At 42.6% G+C, this 25,533-nt stretch overlaps 1 protein-coding gene across 5 annotated transcripts in view; it reads right to left on the bottom strand.

Annotated features, from left to right (window-relative positions):
- Positions 1 to 741: 741 nt before the first annotated feature.
- Positions 742 to 25,533, bottom strand: part of NR4A3 (nuclear receptor subfamily 4 group A member 3) — a 310,256-nt gene continuing 285,464 nt past the window's right edge. For all 5 annotated transcript variants that reach the window (XM_075314955.1, XM_075314958.1, XM_075314959.1 and 2 more), the window contains one exon: positions 742 to 2,280. In XM_075314955.1, coding sequence (XP_075171070.1) covers positions 2,027 to 2,280 — 254 coding nt within the window. In that variant the 3' untranslated portion in view covers positions 742 to 2,026. The remainder of the gene's footprint in view (positions 2,281 to 25,533) is intronic.

Below are 25,533 nucleotides of genomic sequence, written 5' to 3'. Positions count from 1 at the left end.
CTAAAGTGTATTGGAAAGGGAGAAATGTCATCATTTTCTTGATAGGTGGTAATGTGACCTACAGCTCCTTAATTTACTGCTACATTCCATTCAAAGGGTATTTAAGAGGAATAATAGAGAAGCAACAAGATACGGTCTGTTGCTAAAACCACTTTTATTTCTTGAACCTGAAGAAGATCCTGGTAAAGGATCTTAAATGCGTTCAATCAGCTACAGCTTTTATTGATTTAAAATAGTGGTTATTGCAACACACAGCCAATTGTTGCTCCACCTTTTTTCCTCTTTTCCCTGTGGACAGAACCCCAAGGTGATCATAGCAAGAACCATCAGCAGTCTGTACATCACTCTGCTTACTTACATAGCTCACTAGGTGAGCGCATAATACATTACTCAGCTATTTTCACCAGCTATATATAGACTACCCATGGGAGCGTCCATGTTTGCTTAAAGGGGTATTCCAACTCCAAGATCCTACCCCAATATTTAGTAGGTGTAATAATAATAATATTAGCAAATATATCCAATTAGAAATGTAGTACAGTTCTTATGATTCACTATGTCACTTACCTCATGTTCAGGGCATTACAGGACCTTAGGTATTCATGGTTACGCCCACTAGCAACTAACTGTCACTATATGCGTGGTCATAACCATGGATACCTAAAGTCCTGCAATGCCCTGCACATGAGGTAAGCAACATACTGAATCAGAAGAATTATACTACATTTCTAATTGCAGGTATTTTCTAATATTATTACAACACCTACTACATATTGGGATAAGATCTTGGAGATGAGATACCCCTTCAATTTTCTCTCCATAGTTTCTCCACCTTCAGAGCACAGAGTTTAGACATCTCCGGTCTATTGTAGTATTTGCAATGAATCACTCAGCTAGCTGTTCTGCTCAGTTTAGTCAGTATTAAGGAGAAATACCTAGTGTGCTCAGGATGGTGATGTTATAGTGAGCATGGCCTGTGAGCCTCGTCAAGCTGTGAGTGTCAGGAGATGTGCACAGGGCGTGAGAGAGAATGAAAGGACATACACATTGTAGGCTCTGCACCAGTAATTTTCTGCAGTAGAGTCTTAGGACAGTACATACTAGGAGAAGTAAGAAAAATGTATGAAGTAAAAACTGTGTGGGTAACATTTTATCCATCTTCAAACAATATAGGAGTCCTAGTCTAGAGAATGATAGGTGGAGTGAGTTAGCACTTAGGGGTACTTTGCACACTACAACATCGCAAGCTGATGGTAACGATGCCGAGCGCGATAGTCCCTGCCACTGTTGGAGCTGCAATATCTTGTGATAGCTGCCGTAGCGAACATTATCAATACGGCAGCTTCACACGCACTTACCTGCCCTGCGACGTCTCTCTGGCCAGCGAACCGCCTCCTTCCTAAAACATCCCGCCCACTTCCGTCCTTCCGCATAGCCGGCGTGAGCCGCGGGATGCAGGTAACGAGATGTTCCTTGCTCCTGCGGTTTCTCACACAGCAATGTGTGCTGCCGCAGGAACGAGGAACAACATTGTACCTGTCGCTGCCGCGACATTATGGAAATGACTGACACTACACTGATGATACCATTTCAACGCTTTTGCGCTCGTTAATCGTATCAAAAAGTCAAAAAGGATTCACATACTCCGATGTCGACAACGACGCCGGATGTGCGTCACTTTCGATTTGACCCCAACGACATCGCAGCTGCGATGTCGTAGTGTGCAAAGTACCCCTAAGGGTTGGGATGTGTAAGCTGTAGTACAGATACAGCTCTGCCACTTGGGAAATGTAGTCTAGAGTCAGAGAGGGAAAACTGTGAAGAAGTTCAGGATGTAAACAGTAACAGATCCCCAAAAAATTGCTGCAAGGGGCAGAAAGGCAACTAAATAAAACTAAAATAAAGGTAACAGGAAGTGTTGGGGACTTATTGCAGGAATAGCCAGATTGTTGATATTTTTTGTACCCCAAAAACCCATTTAAGGCCAGTTGTTGTTGGATATGATTTTCATAACTGAAAATATTACTCAGTAGGGTAATGTATCTAGAAACAGTCTGTCAATAACAGGAGGTGTTGTTACCAAATCTTCAAGCTTCAGATAAAATATACGCTGTAGTCCCAAAGTACAGAGAGCTTGCAGATCTGTGAGGAGGTTTAATACTGCAGCAACATCCAGTTGTTCCTTGTCTTGGCAATGTGAAGATAAGTACTCTTTCAAACAAGATATGATCCTGTGACGTAAATCATTCACTTTCTTGGGTTCTTGTAGACCATGTCGTTCTTTAAGGGGAAAAAATGAAGCATTAAAGAAACATAAACTTACATATATATGTTATTTTTAATTAAATTACATTTTCGTTGAATGCACATTTTCACAAACTCCAATGAATAGAATTGACACATAAAACAACTCTTCATTTAAGTCTTAGTATGAGACGTGATAACTACTGGTTCAGTTTCTACCTCTATTAGTGTCCAAAATAAGGAGTTCATAAAATAATTATGTTAACTAGAACTAAGATTATTGATCTGCTGAAATAATACTGTTGATCAACTTAAAGGACAACTGCCACCTTGGAAAACACTCTTTACCTGCAGATATAGGTAAGTAGCATCATAATGCTGTATGACCACCTTATTTGAAGTGAGGCTACAGGGAGAAAATGAACCCGGGAGCTGTCAGCTTTCAGTCATGGGGGCATACACGGAACGGTTATAGGCACTGCTCACCATACTATGAGCTGTAAGCTCACCCCAGCACTTAGAGTGACAGCTCACTTTGCACAGATGCACTAAAGACTGAGCTGTCAATCAAAATGCTGGGGTATGTTTTTTGCCGCCGCTCCCGGTATAGTGAGCAGTGACTGTAACGACTCTGTGAAGCCCATATGACTTAAAGCCAGTTGCTTCTGGAAAGAAATAAGTTCATTTTCTCTTGGTAGCTGCATTTTAAGTAAGACAGCATTGTAACATCATTTATCTAAAGATTAATACTAGAATTGCTTGTAATTAGCAGTTTCAGAGGTGGCAGGTTCCCTTTAAGAATGTACTGTATATAAAATTATTTTGATTTGTACTCCTTTAAAGGGAAATCTGTCAGCAGGTTTTTGATACGTCATCTGAGAGCAGCATGATGTAGGCAAGGAGACTCTGAATCCAATGATGTATCACTTAGATTTCTGGGTGCAGCCATTTTGACACAATCAGAATGTTTAGATTTAGCCATGTAGCAGAAGTGAGAGGGCTGCCCCTCCCCACACCAGGCTCTCTATAGAGATTGTAGATTGACAGTAATGTGTGAATCAAAGGAGGGGGAGTGCCGGACTGTCATGCAAGTGACATTGTAGTACAAGCAATGATAAGTCCTTCTGCTTAAACATAGCAAATAAACAAGAGATCGGACCTTGACAGAACAGGCATCCCTAAATTCTCTGTTAACCCTTGCAGTACCTTCAGTTAAAATAGAAAAAACCTGCTGACAGATTCCCTATAAAGAAAAAAATCTGCTTGTGCTAAGTTTCACAGGTACGGAAGTAAGTTCTTAGAAAGCAATAACCCAATTGTTCTAAATTGTAAGAATAGCATCTGCCATGTTATGGCAGGTCCAGTTACAAGGTAAATATGTAGTATAAAAACAATAGTAAGGCTATGTGCCCACGGGGACAGTGTCCTGCGGTTATATCCGCAAGACATTCCGCAGGTGCTCCCAGAAATCCGCAACAGAACTTTCTCTGTTTCAATGCTGCGGATATACAGCGGAATGTCGTGCGGATATGGTGCGGACATTCTGCATTGAGGATACAGTACCATGGCTTCGGCACTGCATCCTCAATGCAGAACAAGTGCTGCAGTGATCGAGGTGCTCATACTTACCTCCATCATGCAGCACCTCGCTTTCCGGCGGCTGGGTCACTGTCAGGCAGCGTCTGGTTCACTGTGCTGGAGGTAGGCGGGCCTGAACTAGCTCCGGCTGTCACATGACCGGAGCTCGTGCAGGCCCCGCCCACCTCTTCCTTCCTGTACCTGGCTGGATCCACCGTGCTGCTGTACACCGGACGGAGAAAGTGACTCGGGTCTCTGTCAAGGCAGGTAAGTATATGGGACCCTGCGGAGAAATCCGCAACAATAATTGACATGCTGCAGATTTTTCCGCACGAAAATCCGCACGATTTCCGCTGCGGAAAAATCCGCAGCGTGGGCACAGCATTTCCCAAATGCCATAGAAATGGCTGGGGAGTAGCTGTGCTGCAGATTTCTGGAAAATCCGCGGCTTTTCCGCGAGAAATCCGAGGCAAAATCCGCACATTTTCCGCAGCGTGGGCACATAGCCTAATAATAATAATTGCCTTAGAACTAGAGTTGAGCGAATATCTAACTATTCATACTCGCTATACTCATAACGAGTACTGTCTAATACCCGCGTATTCATTCCGAATAGTGTGTGCAATGCAAGTCAATAGGGAATACTCGCAATGTAACGAGTAACCTGAATTCCGCACTGTTCGCTACTCGCACGAATAGTACGGCATTCGGGTTACTTGTTACTTTGTGAGGTTTTCCCCATTGATTTCCATTGTACCCGCTATAGAGAACAAATATGCGAGTAGTAGACAGTATTCGTTATGAGTATAGCGAGTACGAATAGTTAGATACTCACTCAACTCTACTTAGAACTGTTCTATTTTTTTGAGGGACAAGTAATAATAATCATGATAATCATAATTATTATATTTCTACTGTAGCAATATATTCTGCAACACTGCAAATTGTAGGGCACATGCATAAAATATACAGATCAGATACAAATGTGTATTGCACTGTTAACAATATTTTCTAACATTATTTCCAGTTGAAAAGTCACATTTTAATGGGAACCGTGTAATGCAATGATAAACATATGCACTTCCTTTGCTATGTATACCAATATATAGTAAATAAACATTTCTATTTGTAGAATATAAGCTACACCACATTTTGTCTGTGACAAAAATGACACATGAGGTGCTCTGGATTTCTTTCTGCTTCCATACTTGTCATGAATGCTCAATTACTATGGCAACCATTATTTATTCAGTGAATTCAAGTAAAGATCAATATAGCTCGCCAGTCTTGTCAGCGCTGCTACTCCACAAGCATTTTGCACTCACTCTAGTAGAAATACGACTGTTTACGATTCACCATTATTTCACCTTCCTTAATTTCATTTGATAAAGATCTTAGTATCACAAAATAATCTGTCTATTGTGCCTATCTTATAAATGCTTCTCCTTGTTTACCCTCCTGCCACAGCAACTACTTGCCTATTTGGTGACTATAATAAGCTGGTGTAGTGCAGTTGATTTAAATATTTTCAGGGCTATAACTTCAGTGTCCATTAACCCCTTTGGGACTGGCCAATTTTTGTTTCTTTTGATTTAATATTTCCCTCCCCTTCTTACGAGAACCATAACTTTTGTTGATTCTTTTTATGAGAGTCACATGTGGACTTGTTTTTTGCAGAACAGGTTATAGTTTTGAAAGACACCATTCATTTTACCACATAATGTACTGAAAAATAGGAAACAAAATTCAGAGAGGTGAAATTGCATTCACCGTGTAGTGAAAAATGACCTGACATTATTCTCCAAGTCAGTAGGATTACAGCAATACCAAATTTGTATATTTCTTTTTTATATTTCACTAGCTGTAATACCCCGAATTGCCCGGATAGTAACTAAGTCTCTCACTCACACTTTCCCTCTCTCTCACTCTTCCTCTTTGTCTTTCCCACTATCCCTCTCACTACTGAAATCATATTAACTGTCACATACAGTTGTGCTGAAAAGTTTACATATCCCGGCAGATTTTTTGCTTTCTTGGCTTTTTTTCCAGAGAATATGAATGATAACACAAAAACTTTTTTTCTATTCATGGTTAGTGGTTGGATGAAGCCATTTATTGTCAAACTGTGTTTTCTCTTTTTTATATCATAATGACAAACAAAAACATCCAAGTGATTCTGATCAAAAGTTCACATACCCTGGTGATTTTGACCAGATAACATGCACAGAAGTTGACACAAATGGTTTTGAATAGCTAATAAAGGTAACATCCTCACCTGTGACCTGTTTACTTATAAGCAGTGTGTGTGCATAAAAGCTGAGTGAGTTTCTGGGATCCAGACAGACTCGTGCATCTTTTATCCAGCTACTGACGTTTCTGGATTGTGAGTCATGAGGAAAGCAAAAGAATTGTCAATGTGAAAAGATAGTTAAACTGTATAAAACAGAAAATACAGGGATACAAAAAGATATCCAAGGAATTGATAATGCCTGTCAGCAGTGTTCAAACTGTGATTAGCAAATGGAAAATTAGGGCTCTGTAAAAACCAAACTACAATCAGGTACCAACAAAAATGTTGGCTATAACTGCCAAGAAAATTGTTCGGGATGCAAAGAAAAAACACATATAACATTAGCTGAAATACAGGGCTCACTGAAAACTAGCGGTGTGGCTGTTTCAAGATGCACAATAAAAAGGCACTTGAAGAAAAATGGGCTGCATGGTCGAGTCGCCAGAAGAAAGCTATTACTGCGCAAATGTCACAAAGTATCTTGCCAAACAGCACAGAGACAAGCCTCCAAACTTGTGGAACAAGGTAATTTGGAGTGATGAGACCAAAATCGAACTTTTTGGCCACAACCATAAACGTTACTTTTGAAGAGGTGTCAACAAGGCCTATGATGAAAGGAACACCATTCCTACTGTAAAGCATGGAGGTGGATCGCTGATGATGTGAGCATGTGAGAAAGGCACAGGAAATTTGGTCAAAGTTGAAGGAAAGATGAATGCAGCATGTTCTCAGAAAATACTGGGGGCAAATTTGCACTCATCAGTCAGGAAGCTGCGCATGGGACATACGTAGACGTTCCAACATGACAACAATCCAAAACACAAGGCCAAGTCAACCTGTCATTGGCTACAGCAGAACAATGTGAAGGTTCTGGAGTGCTCATCTCAGTCTGCTGACCTAAATATCATTAAGACATTCTGGGGAGAACTTAAGCATGCAGTTCAAGCAAGAAAGCCCAGGAATTTACAGGAACTGGAGGCTTTTTGCCAAGAAGAATGGGCAGCTTTACCATCTGAGAAAAAAAAAAAAGAGCCTCATCCACAATGACCACTGATGATGTTAGAGGGGACATTACACAACCCCTTGTAAAAATTATGGACTCATCTGGCTCTGAGGATGTTTATTCAGGTGTTTACTTTGGTTTTAAAAAAGCAGATCACAGACATGGCACAAAACTAAAGTCATTTCAAATTGCAACTTTCTGGCTTTAACACTAGAACTACTGAGGTAGTCATTTTGACTACTTTGCACTATGTATTTCTATATAGGTGTCACGAGTCCAGTAGTTCTCATGTTAAGAAACACTAAAAAAAAATCATAACATAATGTGTTAGCCAGTAAAGGTTACTTTTCAAGACCAAACAGGGGAAAAAAATATGGAATCACTCAATTATGAGGAAAAAATTATGGAACAACTGAATGAACATTCTCAGAGTCAGGTAATTCCATAATTTTTGCCAAGGGTTGTAGACCTGGGGTATGCAAACTTTTCATCAGGGTCATTTAGATGTTTTTGGTTGTCATTATGATTTAAAAAGAGAAAACACAATAAATGGCTTCACCCAACCACTAACCATGAGTGTAAAAAAACATTTTGTCTTGTCATTCATATTTTCTGAAAAAAGGCCAAGAAAGCAAATAATCTGCCGGGGTATGTAAACTTTTGAGCACAACCGTAAGCTGTCTTATACTAAGAATGTCCTTCGTTGCCTATAGCAACCAATCAGAGCTCCTATTAATGACCTGTAGTAAAATAGAAGCAGAGCTGTGATTGGTTGCTATAGGCCACCTGATAAATATCCAGGCTAACTGCCAATATATTACCTCATGCATCCAAACAGTAAGTAAGCATTTTTTTTTAATAACTGTAAAGCACAGGGCTAAAATTTCCCCTTAAAAACATAGTCTATGACGTTCCCTGAGTCACATGGGGTGTCTGTGCAAAATTCTGTGATTGTACACGCGACGGTGCGGATTCGTTTAGTGGACATACACACACAAACACACATACACACATACACTCAGCCCTATATATTAGATTGATGAAATAAAATCAGAAATTTGTATAGAAAAATAAAAATGTGCATGTGTCACCATTTTCTGAGATCAGTACGTTTTACATGTTTCCATTGATGCAGCTGTCAGAGGGCTTGTTTTCTGTCTGCTGAGCTGATGGCTTTATTGATACAATTTTGGGTTGTATTTTTTGGGAAACTGTAGTTATTGAAAAACAGCAAATCTGTTGTGTTGTTTTTTTTTTTTGCAGTTTATCGTATGTTTATAAAAATGTTATATTTTAATAGACTGGACTTGGCGATATTAACCCCTTTACGACCGCCGATACGCCTTTTAACGGCGGTAAATAAGGGTACTTTTTCCGATCCGCCGCTTTTTAACGGCGGTCGGAAAAAAGGGTCTAGCGCCCCCCAGAGTCAGAAAATTTCCGGGGTCTCAGCTGCCGGGGGTAGCTGAGACCCTGGAGATCATGATTCGGGCCGGTTTTTCCGGTCCCCGCTCACCTGATGACCGGTATACACCGTATACCGATCATCAAGTTATAGTAAATGACCGCGCCGGTAAAAAATGATTTATCTCCCATCTGGCATGATCAAACATGCCAGATGGGAGATAAATCTTTTTCCCGGTTCCCTCCGGTCCCCCGGTGTCCCCAAAGTGCCCCCCCCGACCCCCAACCCCCTCCCGAAAATCCAAGATGGCCGCGCGCGCCGGCGATCACAGCAGCGCGCCGGCCGCATTTCCACTGTTCCTATGGTTTCTGTCGTATGTGCCATAACACATACGACAGAAACCTGCTCCCTAGGCCCCGCCGGGTCCCCCCCTACCCCCCCCTGGTGTCCCCCGGTGTCCCCCGGTGTCATACATACCTGTCGCAGCTCTGATCCCCCGCGGCCCCCTCCTCCGGCTCCTTCTCTGCAGACTCCGGTCACATGTGCAGAGCGCAGCTGTCAGCTTCCTGTGTTCAGGACGCTGGCTGCTCGCACTCTGCAGCTGTGACCCAGGGAGGGTGGGTGCAGATTCTTTGCACCCACTCTCCTAAAATGGAGGGTCTGCCCTCCTAGAAAATGGGGGATACGTTCCCTGAACGTGTCCCCCATATTCTAGAAGGTCCAGAGGCGACGTGGGACGTCCAAATGGATTATTGTGGATTTTTTTTTTTCTTTTCAATAAATTGGTCAATCAGGGAATGTTTGGGGGAGTGTTTTTTCAAATAAATTTTTTTTTGTTGTCAATTTTTTTTTTATTACTGTCAATTAGTTATGTCGGGTATCTGATAGATGCCGTGACATAACTAATTGCTGGGCTTGATGCCAGGTGACATTACACACCTGGTATCAACCCCATTCATTACCCCGTTAGCCAACGCACCAGGGCGCGGGATGAGCTGGGGCGAAGCGCCAGAATTGGCGCATCTAATGGATGCGCCACTTCTGGGGCGGCTGCGGCCTGCTATTTTTAGGCTGGGAAGAGTCCAATAACCGTGGCTCTTCCCATCCTGAGAATACCAGACCCCAGCTGTCAGCTTCACCTTGGCTGGTGATCTAATTTGGGGGGACCCCACGTTTGTTTTTTTTTTTTAATTATTTATTTATAAATAATTAAAAAAAAAAAACAGCTTGGGGAGCCCTCCAAATTGATCACCAGACAAGATGAAGCTGTCAGCTGTGGTTTGCAGGCTACAGCTGTCTGCTTTACCCTAGCTGGCTATCAAAAATAGGGGGGACCCCACGTCATTTATTTTAATTCTTTTTTTTTTTTTTTGGGCTAAATACAAGGCTAGGCATCCTTTAGTGTCACATGAAAGGCAGGTAAGGGGAGCTTCCTCGTTCCTGCGGCGTCACACATAGCGATGTGTGCTGCCGCAGGAGCGACGAACTACATCGTTACTGCTGCAGTAACGATAATCGAGAATGGACCCCCATGTCACCGATGAGCGATTTTGCACGTTTTTGCAACGATGCAAAATCGCTCATCGGTGTCACACGCAGCAACATCGCTAATGCGGCCGGATGTGCGTCACCAATTCCGTGACCCTAACGACTCCGCATTAGCGATGTCGCAGCGTGTAAAGCCCCCTTAACAGTGAGAAATTTTTTGATACAGCAACAGTTTTGTGAAGTACCTGTGGATTCAAAATGTTTACTATACTCCTGAATAAAATCCTTGAGGGGTCCAGTTTCCAAAATGAGGTCACTTGTGGGGGGTTTCTGATGTATAGGTGCCCAAGGGGCTCTGCTAATGTGACATGGTGCGCGCAATTTACTTCAACTTTTCCAAAATTCAAATGGTGCTCCTTCCATTCCAAGCCCTCCCATTTATCCAAACAAAGGTTTTTGGCCACATGTGTGGTATCCCTGCGCTCACAAGAAATTAGATAACAACCTGTGGGGTACACGTTTTGTTGTTGCCTCTTGAAAAAGTGAAAAATGTGTCGCTAAATCAACATTTTTGTGAAAAAAATGAAAATTTCAATATGGCAACCTAAGCTTATCAAATTCTGTGAAGTATTCGTGGATTCAAAATGCTCAATATACACCTAGATTAAAGCCTTGAGGGGTCTTATTTCCAGAATGGGGTCACTTGTGGGGGACCTCCACTGCTTAGGCACCTCAGGGGTTCTCCTAATGCAACATGGCGTCCGCTATTGATTCCAGCCAATTTTGCAGTCAAATTGCACTCCTTCTCTTCTGAGCCCTGTAGTGTGCCCAAACAGTTGATTTCCACCACATACAAGATATCAACAAACTCAGGAGAAATTGCGCAATAAATTTCATGGTGATTTTTTTCCTGTTACCCTTGTGAAAAAAAAAGCTACCTGGTTGAAGTAACAATTTTGTGGTAAAATTTTATTTTTTTATTTTCATGGCTCAACGTTATAAACTTCTGTAAAGCACCTGGGGGTTCAGGGTACTCACCAAACATCAAGATAAATTCCTTGAGGGGCCTAGTTTCCAATATGGGGTCACTTGTGGTGTTTTTTTGCTGTTTACGTACCTTAGGGGTCCTCCAAATGCGACATGGTGCCCGCAATCTTTTTCAGCCAAATTTCCTTTCCAAAATTCAAATATTGCTCCTTCCGTTCCAAGCCCTCCCATTTCTCCAAACAAAGGTTTCAGACCACAAGTGAGGTATCACCGCGCTCATAAAAAAGTGGGTAACAAACATTGGGGTCACATTTTTGGAATTACCTCTTGAAAAAGTGAAAAAATTGATGCTAAAGCAACATTTTTGAGAAAAAAATGAAAATTTTCAATGTGACAACGTAACGTTATCAAAATCTGTGAAATACCTGTGGATCCAAAATGCTCACTATACCCCTAGATAGAAGCCTTAAGGGGTCTAGTTTCCAAAATGGTGTCACTTGTAAGGGGTTTCTGCTGTTTAGGTACCTTGGCGGACATGTAAATGCAACATGGTGCCCGCAATCTATTTCAGCCAAATTTGCTTTCCAAAATTCAAATATTGCTCCTTCTGTTCCGAGCCCTCCCATTTGTCCAAACAAAGGTTTCTGACCACATGTGGGGTATCGGCGCGTTCATAAGAAAGTGGGTAACAAGTTTTGGGGTTCATTTTGTTGTGTTATTTCTTCTAAAAGTGAACAAATTTGGGGTAGAGCAACATTTTAGGTAAAATTTTATTTTTTGCTTTTTTTCATTCCACTTTGCTTTAGTTCCTGTGAAGCACCTGAAGGGTTAATAAACTTCTTGGATGTGGTTTTGAGTACTTTGAGGCGTGCTGTTTTGAGAATGGTGTCACTTTTAGGTATTTTCTGTCAATTAGGCCTCTCAAAGTCACTTCAAATGTGATGTGGTCCCTAAAAAAATGGTTTTGTGAATTTTGTTGAAAAAATGGGAAATTGCTGATGAACTTTGACCCCTTCTAACTTCCTAACCCCAAAACATTTTGTTTCAGAAATTGCGCTAATGTAAAGTAGACATGTGGGAAATGTTATTTATTAACTGTTTTGTGTGACATAACTCTCTGGGTTAAGGGCATAAAAATTAAAAGTTTGAAAATTGCAAAATTTTCAAAATTTTCATCAAATTTCCGATTTTTTCACAAATAAAAGCAAAAAATATCGTTCTAAATTTATAACTATCATGAAGTACAATATGTCACGAAAAAACAATGTCAGAATCACCGGGATCCGTTGAAGCGTTCCAGAGTTATGACCTCATAAAGTGACACTGGTCAGAATTGCAAAAAATGGCCTGGTCATTAAGTACAAAACTGGCTTCGTCCTTAAGGGGTTAATTATGTTTATTATTATTTTGTATTTCTTGATTTTAAAAATAAGAATAATGGGGAGATTTACATTTATATATATATATATATATATATATATATATATATATATATATATATATATATATATTTCTCCTTTGTAACTTAATCCTATAACTGTTTGATCACTTAAACTATATACTACAAAGTCAGAATGTCGCAGTATATAATCTAAATCGTGTTCTACTTTGAAGCTCAGTCTGTGGATGAGCTTCAAAACAAAGCAATAGGGGCCTTTAGAATGACCCTGGTTTACTGTATATGATAAACCATTGGCACCCTGCGGTTGCATGAGGGGATGCCAGATGAAAGCCAGTGAGCATGCCCACGAGTGGTTTTACTAATTAAATACTGCTGTCAGTGACTGACAGTGGAATTTAAATAGCTAAATAACAACAATCAAGGCTATCTCTGATTGCTACTGTTATAGACAGATGCTGGCTTCTGCCGAATATGGGGTGAACCTACTCCTTACCTGCACACCCTGACTGTGATATACAGTTATATCAGGATATATAAAGGAGTTATTAACTGCAGTGTATTTAAAAAGTTCCATAAGGTATTCATGAAGGTAAGAAAAAAAAAAATTGAACAAAAAAACCCCACAAAATATGTTTTCATATGTGATCTTTTACTGTGGGGAAAAAAATGAAAGGAAAAATGTCTACGGTACATAATTGTTAGCACCACAACCTTAATATGTAGCTGACAGCTCGTACATGCTGATGACATGTTTATGTTAATGGCACAGTTAGATCAATGTTTTCTGTTTAATTATAAAAATAACTGACACCTGCAAAAAATGTAGGAAAGTTAGTCATTTTCAAACTTTTAATTTTTATGTCCTTAAAACAGATCATACCACACAAAATATTTAATTAAACACGTTTACCATATGTCTACTTTACCATGCATTATTTCAAACATCCGAAGGCCCCTTTCACACTGCGTTTTGCCTTACGTTCAGTTTTCCCGTCGGGGCATCCGTCCGAACCGCCCCTCCCGCACCCTGCAAAACATATTTCAAACGCATGCGCCGACAGGGCCATTGACTGTAATGGAGCACACTATGTTAGTGTGTGCTCTGTTTTGTACCATTTTTGCACATATACGTTTTCTACAGACGGACACCTGAACGTAGTCAGCAAAACAGAGCATCATGCCCTTTTACATGCAATATACAATGAAAACAGAATGAAAAACAGGGGAAGGACCCAGCAAAGGAGGGTGCCGTGAAGGGGCGCTGGGCTAGTATTACAATGGCCATTTTAATATTCTAAATACCTCCAAAAATATTTATTAGGTAGAATTTATTGTGGTTTTGCAGTGTGTGACTGTTTCTTTTTTTCTCATATATACACTACAGACCAAACGTTTGGACACACCTTCTCATTCAAAGAGTTTTCTTTATTTTCATGACTCTGAAAATTGTACATTCATATTGAAGGCATAAAATCTATAAATTAACACATCTGGAATGAAATACTTAACAAACAAGTGTGAAACAATTGATAATATGTCTTATATTCTAGGTTCTTCAAAGTAGCCACCTTTTGCTTTGATTACTGCTTTGCACACTCTTGATACAGGGAAAATATATCTTTGTACTGTGTTAGCCAGTAGAGATAAAAAATTGTTTAAAAGAACTGAAGTCCTCAGTGGTTGATACCTTTTAATGGCTAACTGAAAAGATGGTAATAATAGCAAGCTTTCGAGACTACTCAGGTCTCTTCATCAGGCTCAGTATAATACAAAATCTGAATAGTCAAATATTTATACACAACAGGACATAGAATGGGTCAGTAAATAAAAGTTATATGAAGCAGAACTATCACTATGGCAAGAGGACAAACTGTTGTGGCCATAAATATTGCTGCAGTTCAGTGTGAAAGTTTTATTGACTTCTGAGGTCTGGTCCAGGGCTGTGATGCCCCCGGATGGTATGAGGAGCACAGAGATGTGCCTTAGTCTGAGAAACTGACCTTTTGGGAGACCTCTCTTTAATGACAGCTGATGATTTTTCCAATGGAAGAGGTTATTCATAGCTGTTAGTATCCTGTTTATCGTAATATGATAATGGCCCATGAGGTCAATACAGATCTAAATGTTCAAAAAGGAAATCTCATATTTGTCAATTACAGAAGTAAGCTTAATACCCACATTGTTGACATTGAGAGAAGACACACATTCATCAAATTTTTCCACAGATCCAGTCCAGATTATAAGAACGTCATCTATATAACCAAATGACCAGTCCTTAAAAAAATGCCTGGCCGCTTCACAGATGGCCTCATGTGAATTTGCGCTGTACAATGCTTCCACATGAAGGCTACCTAACAGAGCACCCTGCTCCACCTGTATATCTTCAAATCTCCTTAGGATATCCATTTTTATCATGGACTTAGGATGGAAGGGCCAAAAAAAAAACCCAATACAGTATCTACATAAATGCTGATGCCTTGAGTGATACTATCTATGCCAGAGACTGGTCGTCTGCTTAGTGAAGAATATCCTTTATGCACCTTTGGTAATTCATAGAAGGTAGCAATTTGAAAATGTCTTGGTTTTAGAAAGGACAATTCCTACTTATGAATTAGTTTACTTTCCAGAGCTTGTTTTAGCAAGCAATTAAGTTTAAGAAGGATTTTGTTAGTGGGTTCACTTCTCAGAACTTCATAACATTTGCGGTTCAACAGAATGTCTAGACACATGCGTTAATACTGTGGTCTGTCAATCATAACAATATTCTCCCCTTTGAGGGTTTTAAATTAACTGACTGATCTTTCTCCAGATCTCTAAGATTTTGTAATTCATTTTTAGAGAGATTGGCATCAGTAGTAGATTATATTTCACTCCCTTCCAAAGTTTGTCCTACTAAATTCTCAAAGATATCAATGTGATTGGTATTAAAGAGAAGGTGATTTGGTACTTTTTAATTTTAATCCTGTAAACAAACCTTCTCCAACCTTATCTTGCCACATCCTCCGGAAAACAAAGATTAGATAACTCAGTCTCATCAATGTCTAAATCTCTACATTTAGGCGGGCTTTGCACACTACGACATCGCAGGTGCGATGTCGGTGGGGTCAAATTGAAAGTGACGCACATCCGACATCGCATGCGACATCGTAGTGTGTAAAGCCTAGATGATACGATTAACGAGCTCAAAATCGTCGTAATCGTATCATCGGTGCAGCGTCGGCGTAATCCATAATTACGCTGACGCGACGGTCCGATGTTGTTCCTCGCTCCTGCGGCAGCACACATCGCTGTGTGTGAAGTCGCAGGAGCGAGGAACATCTCCTACCGGCGTCGCCGCGGCTTCCGTAGGATATGCGGAAGGAAGGAGGTGGGCGGGATGTTTACATCCTTCTCATCTCCGCCCCTCCGCCGCTATTGGCCGCCTGCCGTGTGACGTCGCTATGACGCCGCACGACCCGCCCCCTTAGGAAGGAGGTGGGTCGCCGGCCAGAGCGACGGTCGCAGGGCAGGTGAGTGCATGTGAAGCTGGCGTAGCGATAATGTTCGCTACGCCAGCTATCACACGATATCGTACCTGCGACGGGGGTGGGGACTATCGCGTGCGACATCGCAGCATCGGCTTGCGATGTCGCAACGTGCAATGCCGCCCTTACAGTATTGCACTCAATCTGTCTCATATATTTTGCCAAACGTAACTTCCTGATAAACAGTGATATGTCCTTCACCCAGTTAAAATTGTTGCATCGAGTAGATGGAACAAAAGATAATCCTTTTGATAGCAATTGGATATCATATTGTGTGAGATTCCTCCTAGATAGATTTATCACTTTCAGATCATCTGATGTTTTCTCCACCTCTAGGGCTACTTGTTCGGATTGATCCGCAACCAATCCTTCACATGGAGTATGATTAGTGTGGCGCCCCTGAGTGTCAGGTGCCACGGGGTGCTACATCTAACCCCGGATTCCTGGAAGACCAGTGCCGGTAAACAACACACACACAAATCCACGCCCTTTTCCACAGACTGAGTAACAGTCTAGAGACGGGACTGATGGATGGCCACCTATTGGTTGGGACTCATCCAATCCACTAGTTAGAAACCTGGGAGGAAGAGGGGCTAGTTAGTGGAGTGGACGGAAGACGGACATCTTGTCAGATAGTAAAAGGTCAGACAGACAGTGAGTCAGAAGTTGACGTGCTGACAGAAAGTGTAAAATGACTTACTGAGTAAAAGGAGTACGGTTGCCAGGGAGAGTATGGTGCGAGTACTTACTGGACCGAGCACCGATGGGGTACAGAGCCCTAGTTCAGGAAGACACTTCAGGCTCACCTGATAAAGATCTGCCCGGTGAGGGAACCATCAAGGACCTCACCGACGTTCGTGTCCAGCGCACAGCAGCAAAGAGGGAACCTGGGAAGGGAGACAGAGGTCTGACCCAAGAGAGATTCAAGCTGCCTGACATACGGGCCAAGATGGTGATAACAGGAGTGGACCCCAAAAACGCTTCAGGCCATGGGGACCCACCAACTACAGACGGGTGCATGGAAGTAAAGCTCACCAGTTCACTACACCAGCACTGGAACAAAGGGAATACCAGATTGGTAGAGACCAGCACCAGCAGGGTTGCAGCTACTCCTAACCAGTGAGTAAAGCACAAGTTAAACCGCAGCCCTGTGTTGTCTGAATTCTTCCTATATGTTTATATCACCATACTACAACCACCATCATCCTCCCCTGGGGCCTAGCTCTACTTGCGGAGAGCCATAATATCCAAGCTGCCCAATACCACCAGCCCCAGCACAGAGAGACTTTGCAATGGCAGCTTTAGCCATATAGCCGCATACTGCAAGTGGCGTCACGAAAAAACACTTTATTTTTCCCTTATACAAAATCCCTTTTTAAGCTACCCCCAGGGTCACGGAACCGGGCAACGGCCACCCGTGATACGTCCCAGTGAATACAAGGTCCGGGACCGAGTACCCCAAAGCCCTGGGGTGCGTCATTAGCCACATACGACTTGATTAAGTACGGTTGTTCCCTGACTTTTTTATCAGACAGAGCAAGCTCCCAATTTCTCCAGTTTCTTACTTCTAGGATAGCCCCCATTATAGATATATCAAAAGTACTCCCATCATTATTTACTGTATTGGTTTGTCCTACTTTCCTTCTGTCATAAAAAGAGTTAATGTCCAGTACAAGATTTATCCCCATATCTCTCTTAACTATTTGAAGAGGCCTTGAGAAGTGAAGGATGGTTCTTCATCTACAAAAAAGCCGGATATAGAAGGAAGTCCAGAGTAAGATAAAGGTGAAGGAGAGGGATTTGTGATGAAACATGTTTGTTTCTGTCTTAATCGTATATTATACTCAAACCTTCCTCATTGCCTACCACTATTCTTTCCTCTTCCTTTATTTCTTCCTCTTGCTTTGCCATATCTTCCCACCAAAACCAATCTCAATAGTCTGTTGTTGAATTCTCAGTTACACCTCTTGTCAAATTCTGTGGATCATATACTTTATTTTCTTTGAAATTGGTGAGGATTGATCGCTTTAATAAATGAAGTAAATTTCTCTATATTTAGTTGGAGAAATTTTTCTTTTTTTCAAATTATAGATCTACAGAGAATTTTCTAATTCATTCAACTGCCCTTTTGAAGTCTTTTACTACTGTGTTCTAAGATATTCTGCTTCTCGTTTAATAATATAGAGGTAAACGTTAAAAGGTTTTTAGTGGCCTGTTTTGCCCACTTAAGGGCACTTTACACGCTGCGATCTCGCTAGCAAGATCGCTAGCGAGCGTACCTGCCCCATCGGTTGTGCATCACGGGCAAATCGCTGCCCGTGGCGCACAACATTGCTCGGACCCGTCACACTACTTACCTGCCTAGCGACGTCGCTGTGACCAGCGAACCGCCTCCTTTCTAAGGGGGCAGTTCGTTCAGCGTCCCAGCGACGTCACTAAGCGGCCACCCAATAGAAGCGGAGGGGGCGGAGATGAGCAGGACGAACATCCCGCCCACCTACTTCCTTCCTCATTGCGGGCGGCCGCAGGTAAGGAGATGTTCGTCGTTCCTGGGGTGTCACACGTAGCGATGTGTGCTGCCGCAGGAACGACGAACAACCTGCGTCCTGCAACAGCACGGATATTTGGGAAATGGACAGCGTATCAACGATAAGGTGGGTATTTTTGATCGTTAGCGGTCGCTCGTACGTGTCACACGCAACGACGTCGCTAACGAGAACGGATGTGCGTCATGAATTCCGTGACCCCACGACATCTCGTTAGCGATGTCGTTGTGTGTAAAGCGGCCTTCATTCTTCAAACTACCTGATATAACTCTTTTACCCAGAAAAATAGGGATTCTCAAACCCCTCGGTAAAATATTATATTGAAGCTAGTTCTGTAGCCCTTGAACTTCGAACCAAGACCGAACATAGTCTTTATAGACTGATGTTAATTGATTGAAACCTACGTTTGTAGATATTTGATGTACATCAACAGATATATCTCTCTCTGGAAAAAAACATTATTCGCTTCTTCAAGCCATTTTTGTGTGTTGTTTGATGACAGAAACCCTGCCATAAATATATTTAGGTCTATAACGATTATTTAGAAAATCACTGAATGAGCACATAACTAACTGTGGGAATCCACCAAATTTAAAAAAAATAAATAAATCACTGAATTAGGACAACCGATAATTAAAATTTACTTCTTATTTAATTCATTTAAAACTTATTAAAAAGCGTAATCCACTGTGCTTTGTATAAGTCTATCTAAACACTACCCCTAAAAGCAAATAAGGGGTTGTATTACGGATACAAAGTTATCTTTTAATGGTGTTAGAGACTGTTTTTCGGCCAATATTATATCACCAAGACCCAAGAGCAAAATATATACCCACATTCCCCAATAGGAGTATTTAAATGCCTCAATATTTAGGATTATGGATTAAACCAATTTATTTGCATAACCACTGCAATATTAAATTATTTGCCCATATATGCAATACCTTATACCCTTTCAATTAATGTTAGCAATACTGCAACATTGCCCATAGGCTGAGGCAGATGATTGTATTTTTACACTTTAATAATGCCCTACTACAGTATTATATAAGGTCTTAAATAAGGCTGGGGTAGATAGTTGTATTCGTGCACTTTATGAATGCCCTACTTTTATATAAGGTCAGTACAGTACAATTATAAATATCAAAATAACTAGTTTTTTTTATTTTTTTGTTTCTTTTCCTTTTCCAATTCTAGATCAGGAATCTCGTTTTGATATTTAAAATGGAACTCGGCACTCTGTATTGACGCTCCAACATCAGTAGGGAGTACTATTACTATATCTAGTTTAGTTATTATTTCATATGGTTAAACATGGGAGAAATTGTTGCATAACTTATGTAAATCATTTTCACTAGAATATCTTATCACATGGTATTTCCTTTATGATGGTAGCTGATCACATTCCTAAATATTAGTGATGTTTTGTCTCTTTAGTAATATTAATGAGGACTGAAACTGCTGTTATTTCTCTGTTTTATAATCCAATAGAAGAAGAAATCGGGTCTATGCCGCACTAATACTCAATTTGATATTAATATAATTCCTTTATTGTTCGTATGACCCGTACGAACTATAAAATAATTATATTAATATCAAATTGAGTATTAGCGCGCCATAGACCCGATTTCTTCTTCTATTGGATTATACGTCTTACACCTCGGGGCTGCAGCTGATACTATCATTGCATATCCTTCATAGGGGTTGTGACTTTGCACAACCTGAAAAGGTGAGTGTACCTTAAACCTTGCCTTTTTAATTTCCCTACCGGGTAAAACCTTATTGCGCTTCTCTACTCCACAGTATCAGTACCTGGATTTCCCTGATTTAACTATATTTTATGGACCGTCAATCATTTGAATATTGTAAGCAGCTTTCCTGGATATATACCAGGAGTGGGACATATATACCAAAAGAGGACCAGGATGGGGACATATATACCAGGAGGGGATATATATACCAGGAGGAGCCCAGGATGACTGACTGAGCCCCACCCCCATATCACCTTTGACTGACTGAGCCCCTTCTCACCTGTATGACCTTTGCCTGACTGAGCCCCCATCCCCTGTATCACTCCTGACTGACTAAGCCCCTTCTGCCATGTACAGTGCTGACCAAAAGTATTAGCACCCCTGCAATTCTGTCAGATTATACTCAGTTTCTTCTTGAAAATGATTGCAATCACAAATTCTTTGGTATTATTATCTTCATTTAATTTGTCTTCAATGAAAAAAAAAATTGTTATAAAGCCAAATTGGATATAATTCCACACCAAACATAAAAAAAGGGGTGGACAAAAAGTATTGCCACTGTTTGCAAAATCATGTAATGCTTCTCTAATTTGTGTAATTATCAGCACCTGTAACTTACCTGTGGCACCTTACAGGTGTTGGCAATAACTAAATCACACTTGCAGCCAGTTGACATGGATTAAAGTTGACTCAACCTCTGTCCTGTGTCCTTGTGTGTACCACATTGAGCATGGAGAAAAGAAAGAAGACCAAAGAACTGTCTGAGGACTTGAGAATCCAAATTGTGAGGAAGCATGAGCAATCTCAAGGCTACAAGTCCATGTTCAAAGACCTGAAAGTTCCTGTGTCTACGGTGCGCAGTGTCATCAAGAAGTTTAAAGCCCATGGCACTGTGGCTTACCTCCCTAGATGTGGAAGGAAAAGAAAAATTGACGAGAGATTTCAACGCAAGATTGTGTAACACTAACATCCAAACAAGTTCAAGCTGCCATGCAGTCCGAGGGTACAACAGTGTCAACCCATACTATCCGCCGGCGTGTGAATGAAAAGGGACTGTCATGGGTCTTCCAGCAGGACAATGACCCAAAACACACTTCAAAAAGCACTAGAAAATGGTTTGAGAGAAAGCACTGGAGACTACTAAAGTGGCCAGCAATGAGTCCAGACCTGAATCCTATAAAACACCTGTGGAGAGATCTCAAAATGGCAGTTTGGAGAAGGCACCCTTCAAATCTCAGGGACCTGGAGCAGTTTGCCAAAGAAGAATGGTCTAAAATTCCAGGAGAGCATTGTAAGAAACTCATTGATGGTTACCGGAAGCGGTTGTTCGCAGTTATTTTGGCTAAAGGTTGTGCAACCAAGTATTATGCGGGCTTTACACGAGATGAGCAATTGTGCGATGCATTGTCGGGGTCACGGTTTTCGTGATGCACATCCGGCATCGTTCACGATGTCATCTCGTGTGACACCACCAAGCGACGCAGTATCGCTCACAAATCGTGAGTCGTGTACTCGTCGCTCAGTTTTAAAAAATTGTTTAATTAAAATGGCGCCGGTTGTTCATCGTACCCAGGGCAGCACACATCGCTCCGTGTGACACCCCGGGAACGATGAACACAGCTTACCTGCGTCCCACGGCTCCCGCCGGCAATGCGGAAGGAAGGAGGTGGGTGGTATGTTTACGTCCTGCTCATCTCCGCCCCTCCGCTTCTTTTGGCCGGCAGCTGTTTGACGTTGCTGTGACGCCGAATGTCCCTCCCCCTTCAGGAAGTGGATGTTCGCCACCCACAGCGAGGTCGCTCAACAGTTAAGTACGTGTGACGGGGGTTTCACGACTGTGCGACACGGGCAGCGATTTGCTCGTGACGCACAAACAACGGGGGCGGGTACGATCGATCGTGAAATCGCACAATCGGTCGACTCGTTTAAAGCAGGCATTAGGCTAAGGGTGCCAATACTTTTGTCTGGCCCATTTTTGGAGTTTTGTGTGAAATGATCAATGATTTGATTTTTGTTTCATTCTCTTTTGTGTTTTTTCATTGCAAGCAAAATAAATGAAGATAATAATACCAAAGAATTTGTGATTGCAATCATTTTCAAGAATAAACTGAGTATTATTTGACAGAATTGCAGGGGTGGCAATACTTTTGGCTAGCACTGTACGTAGGGAGAACACAGCGAGGAGACCTCAGCGCTCAAACCCTGATCTTGGGTACAAGCAGCTGCAGTCTCCTGCGTTCTCCTGCAGAGGAGACTCACGAGTCACGGCCCCGCATGTCAGGACCCGCTGCATCCAGGATGCAGTGAGTCCTGATTCTAGGCACATACCCTTACAGGGAGTATATTACACGCTGTTATCACTGGGCTACATTGCTTAATTTCACAGTTAAAGGGGTTTCCAGGTTTATGATGAAAGTCTGCAGTCACTCTAGGTGACTGCAGGTTTCTGAATTCTCACAATGCATGTTCTGCACCCTTAGGATTCTCCCATGCCATTGTCATGTGAGCTCAAGTATGCCGGGTACTGCACATCCACCTCATTTATTTGGATAGGAGCGTATGTACAGGAGCAGATCTGGAATTGAGCACTCTGGCCGTCTACAGCTGCCACCGGCACCAAAAACAACTGATTTGCGAGGGTGCCAGGTGACGGACCCTGGCCGATTAGACACACTGGCTGTATACCACACACAGCTCTGATACACTGACTGTATACCACACACAGCTCTGACACACTGGCTGTATACTGTACACAGCTCTGACACACTGGCTGTAAACCACACATAGCTCTGACACACTGGCTGTAAACTACACACAGCCCTGACACACTGGCTGTATACCACACACAGCTCTGACACACTGGCTGTATACTACACACAGCTCTGACACACTGGCCGTATTCCACACACAGCTCTGACACACTGGCCATATACCACACACAGCTCTGACACACTGGCTGTATACTACACACAGCTCTGACACACTGGCTGTATACTACACACAGCTCTGACACACTGGCCGTATTCCACACACAGCTCTGACACACTGGCCATATACCACACACAGCTCTGACACACTGGCTGTATACTACACACAGCTCTGACACACTGGCCGTATTCCACACACAGCTCTGACACACTGGCCATATACCACACACAGCTCTGACACACTGGCAGTATACCACACACAGCTCTGACACACTGGCTGTATACTGCACACAGCTCTGACACACTGGCAGTATACCACCCACAGCTCTGAGACACTGGCTGTATACTACACACAGCTCTGACACACTGGCCGTATACCACACACAGCTCTGACACACTGGTCGTATACCACACACAGCTCTGACACACTGGCCGTATACCACACACAGCTCTGACATACTCACTGTATACCACACACAGCTCTGACACACTGGCTGTATACCACACACAGCTCTGACACACTGGCAGTATACCACACACAGCTCTGACACACTGGCAGTATACCACACACAGCTTTGACACATTGGCCACATACTGCACACAGCTCTGACACACTGGCAGTATGTAGCACACAGCCCCAACAAACTGGCTGTAAACCGTACATTGTACTACTACACTGGGCATATACTGCACACAGCCTTGACACATTGGTCATATTGTATACCGCACACGACACACACTGACCAAATACAGTACACATGCATTAGACATACTGGACACATCACTCACACATGCCGGACACAGCAGTCACAAGCTGTATACAGCACTCACTCCCCATATACAGTACTCACACCCCGTACACAACACTCACACCCTGTACACAGCACTCACACCCTGTACACAGCACTCACACCCCGTACACAGCACTCACACCCCGTACACAGCACTCACACACTGGACATATACAGCATACATACACTGAACATTGAAGTCACTAATACATTAGCTAAATGGTGGTATATATTAGATATAAATACACATAGCTCAGATATAAGTACCTTCTCCTTAGTTGCCCCTTTAAGATCGGGTGCAGCAAAAGTTCTTGACTGACGCTCTCTCCTCATGTAAGATGGATGCAGCAGCCGGGCACTGAGTTGTTAATGTGTGGCCAATCAGTGCTGGCTTCATTCTCATCTCCTGACTCCTTTGCGGTGCTAGACCTGAACAGCCGAGCACAGAGGCCTGAGTGCACAGGATGAGAGGGTGAGAGGCTGAACACATGGCACTATGCAGCCTCCTCAGTGCCGTACAGGCCCCTCCCCATCACTGCAATACTCTAATCTGACAGGAGATCGTGTGCCATTGAATTGATCGCATGGAACACTTTTTCTGAGTCCGGCTGTCAGCTTGACAGCTCGACTCCAAGAATAACTCCCACTACGGAGGGTGGTAAAACACAGCCGCCGGGGAGACACTCAGAGCGCTGCATCAGGCAGCCTGACAGCGCTCCCTGACAGCTGCGCTCGGGGCGGATGTCCCGCCAGCCCCCCTAGATACGCCTCTGCAAAGGGTGAAGTGACTTTTTACTTCCCGATGCCTCCTAGAAATTAGTGTATGGCCCCCTTCACACGTCCGTGAAAAAACACGCACGTGTGTTACGTCCGTTTTTCGGGTCCATTTTCCGTTTTTGTGTCCTATTTTGGTGTCCATGTGCCACCTGTGTGAATGCTGTATGCTAGCTGTGTGTGCGTGTTGATTGTTCGTTTATGCATGAGAGAAATAACGGACATGTGTATGTGTTGTCCGTGTGAATTTATGCGTGTTTGTGATGCACAATGTCGTAGATACATACCCGCTGATAGCAGACAGAGTCGCGCGTAGAGAATGAACTGGGGTGAACTTCACCCGACTTCATTGTCATGCTGCGGCTCTGTCTGTGTGTCGCGTCCTGATTAGCGGTCACCCGTGAAGGACTCACCGGTGACCGCTAATCACCAGAGTGACTGAATGGAGTACCCCTCTCGCATACTCACCGTTCCCCGATCTCCGGCGCGGCGCTGCACGGCTGTTCTCTAAACTCCGGCGGCTTTTCCTCTTTTGAAAAAGCCGGCCGCTCATTAATCAATCTCGTATTCCCAGCTTTCCACGTCCACCGTCAAATATGATTGGTTGCAGTGGGACACGCCCACACGCTGAGTGACAGCTGTGTAACTGCAACCAGTCACTATGGAGCAGAGAAATAAATAATTAAAAAAAAACGGCGTGCGGTCCCCCCAATTTTAATACCAGCCAGATAAAGCCATACGGCTGCAGGCTGGTATTCTCAGGATGGGGAGCCCCACGTTATGGGGAGCCCCCCAGCCTAACAATATCAGCCAGCAGACGCCC

Source organism: Anomaloglossus baeobatrachus, chromosome 6 (assembly GCF_048569485.1).
Source record: "Anomaloglossus baeobatrachus isolate aAnoBae1 chromosome 6, aAnoBae1.hap1, whole genome shotgun sequence".
NCBI classification, from domain to species: Eukaryota; Metazoa; Chordata; class Amphibia; order Anura; family Aromobatidae; genus Anomaloglossus; species Anomaloglossus baeobatrachus.
Note: the sequence above shows the minus strand (reverse complement) of the source record. Positions and strands in the feature narration are given on the sequence as shown.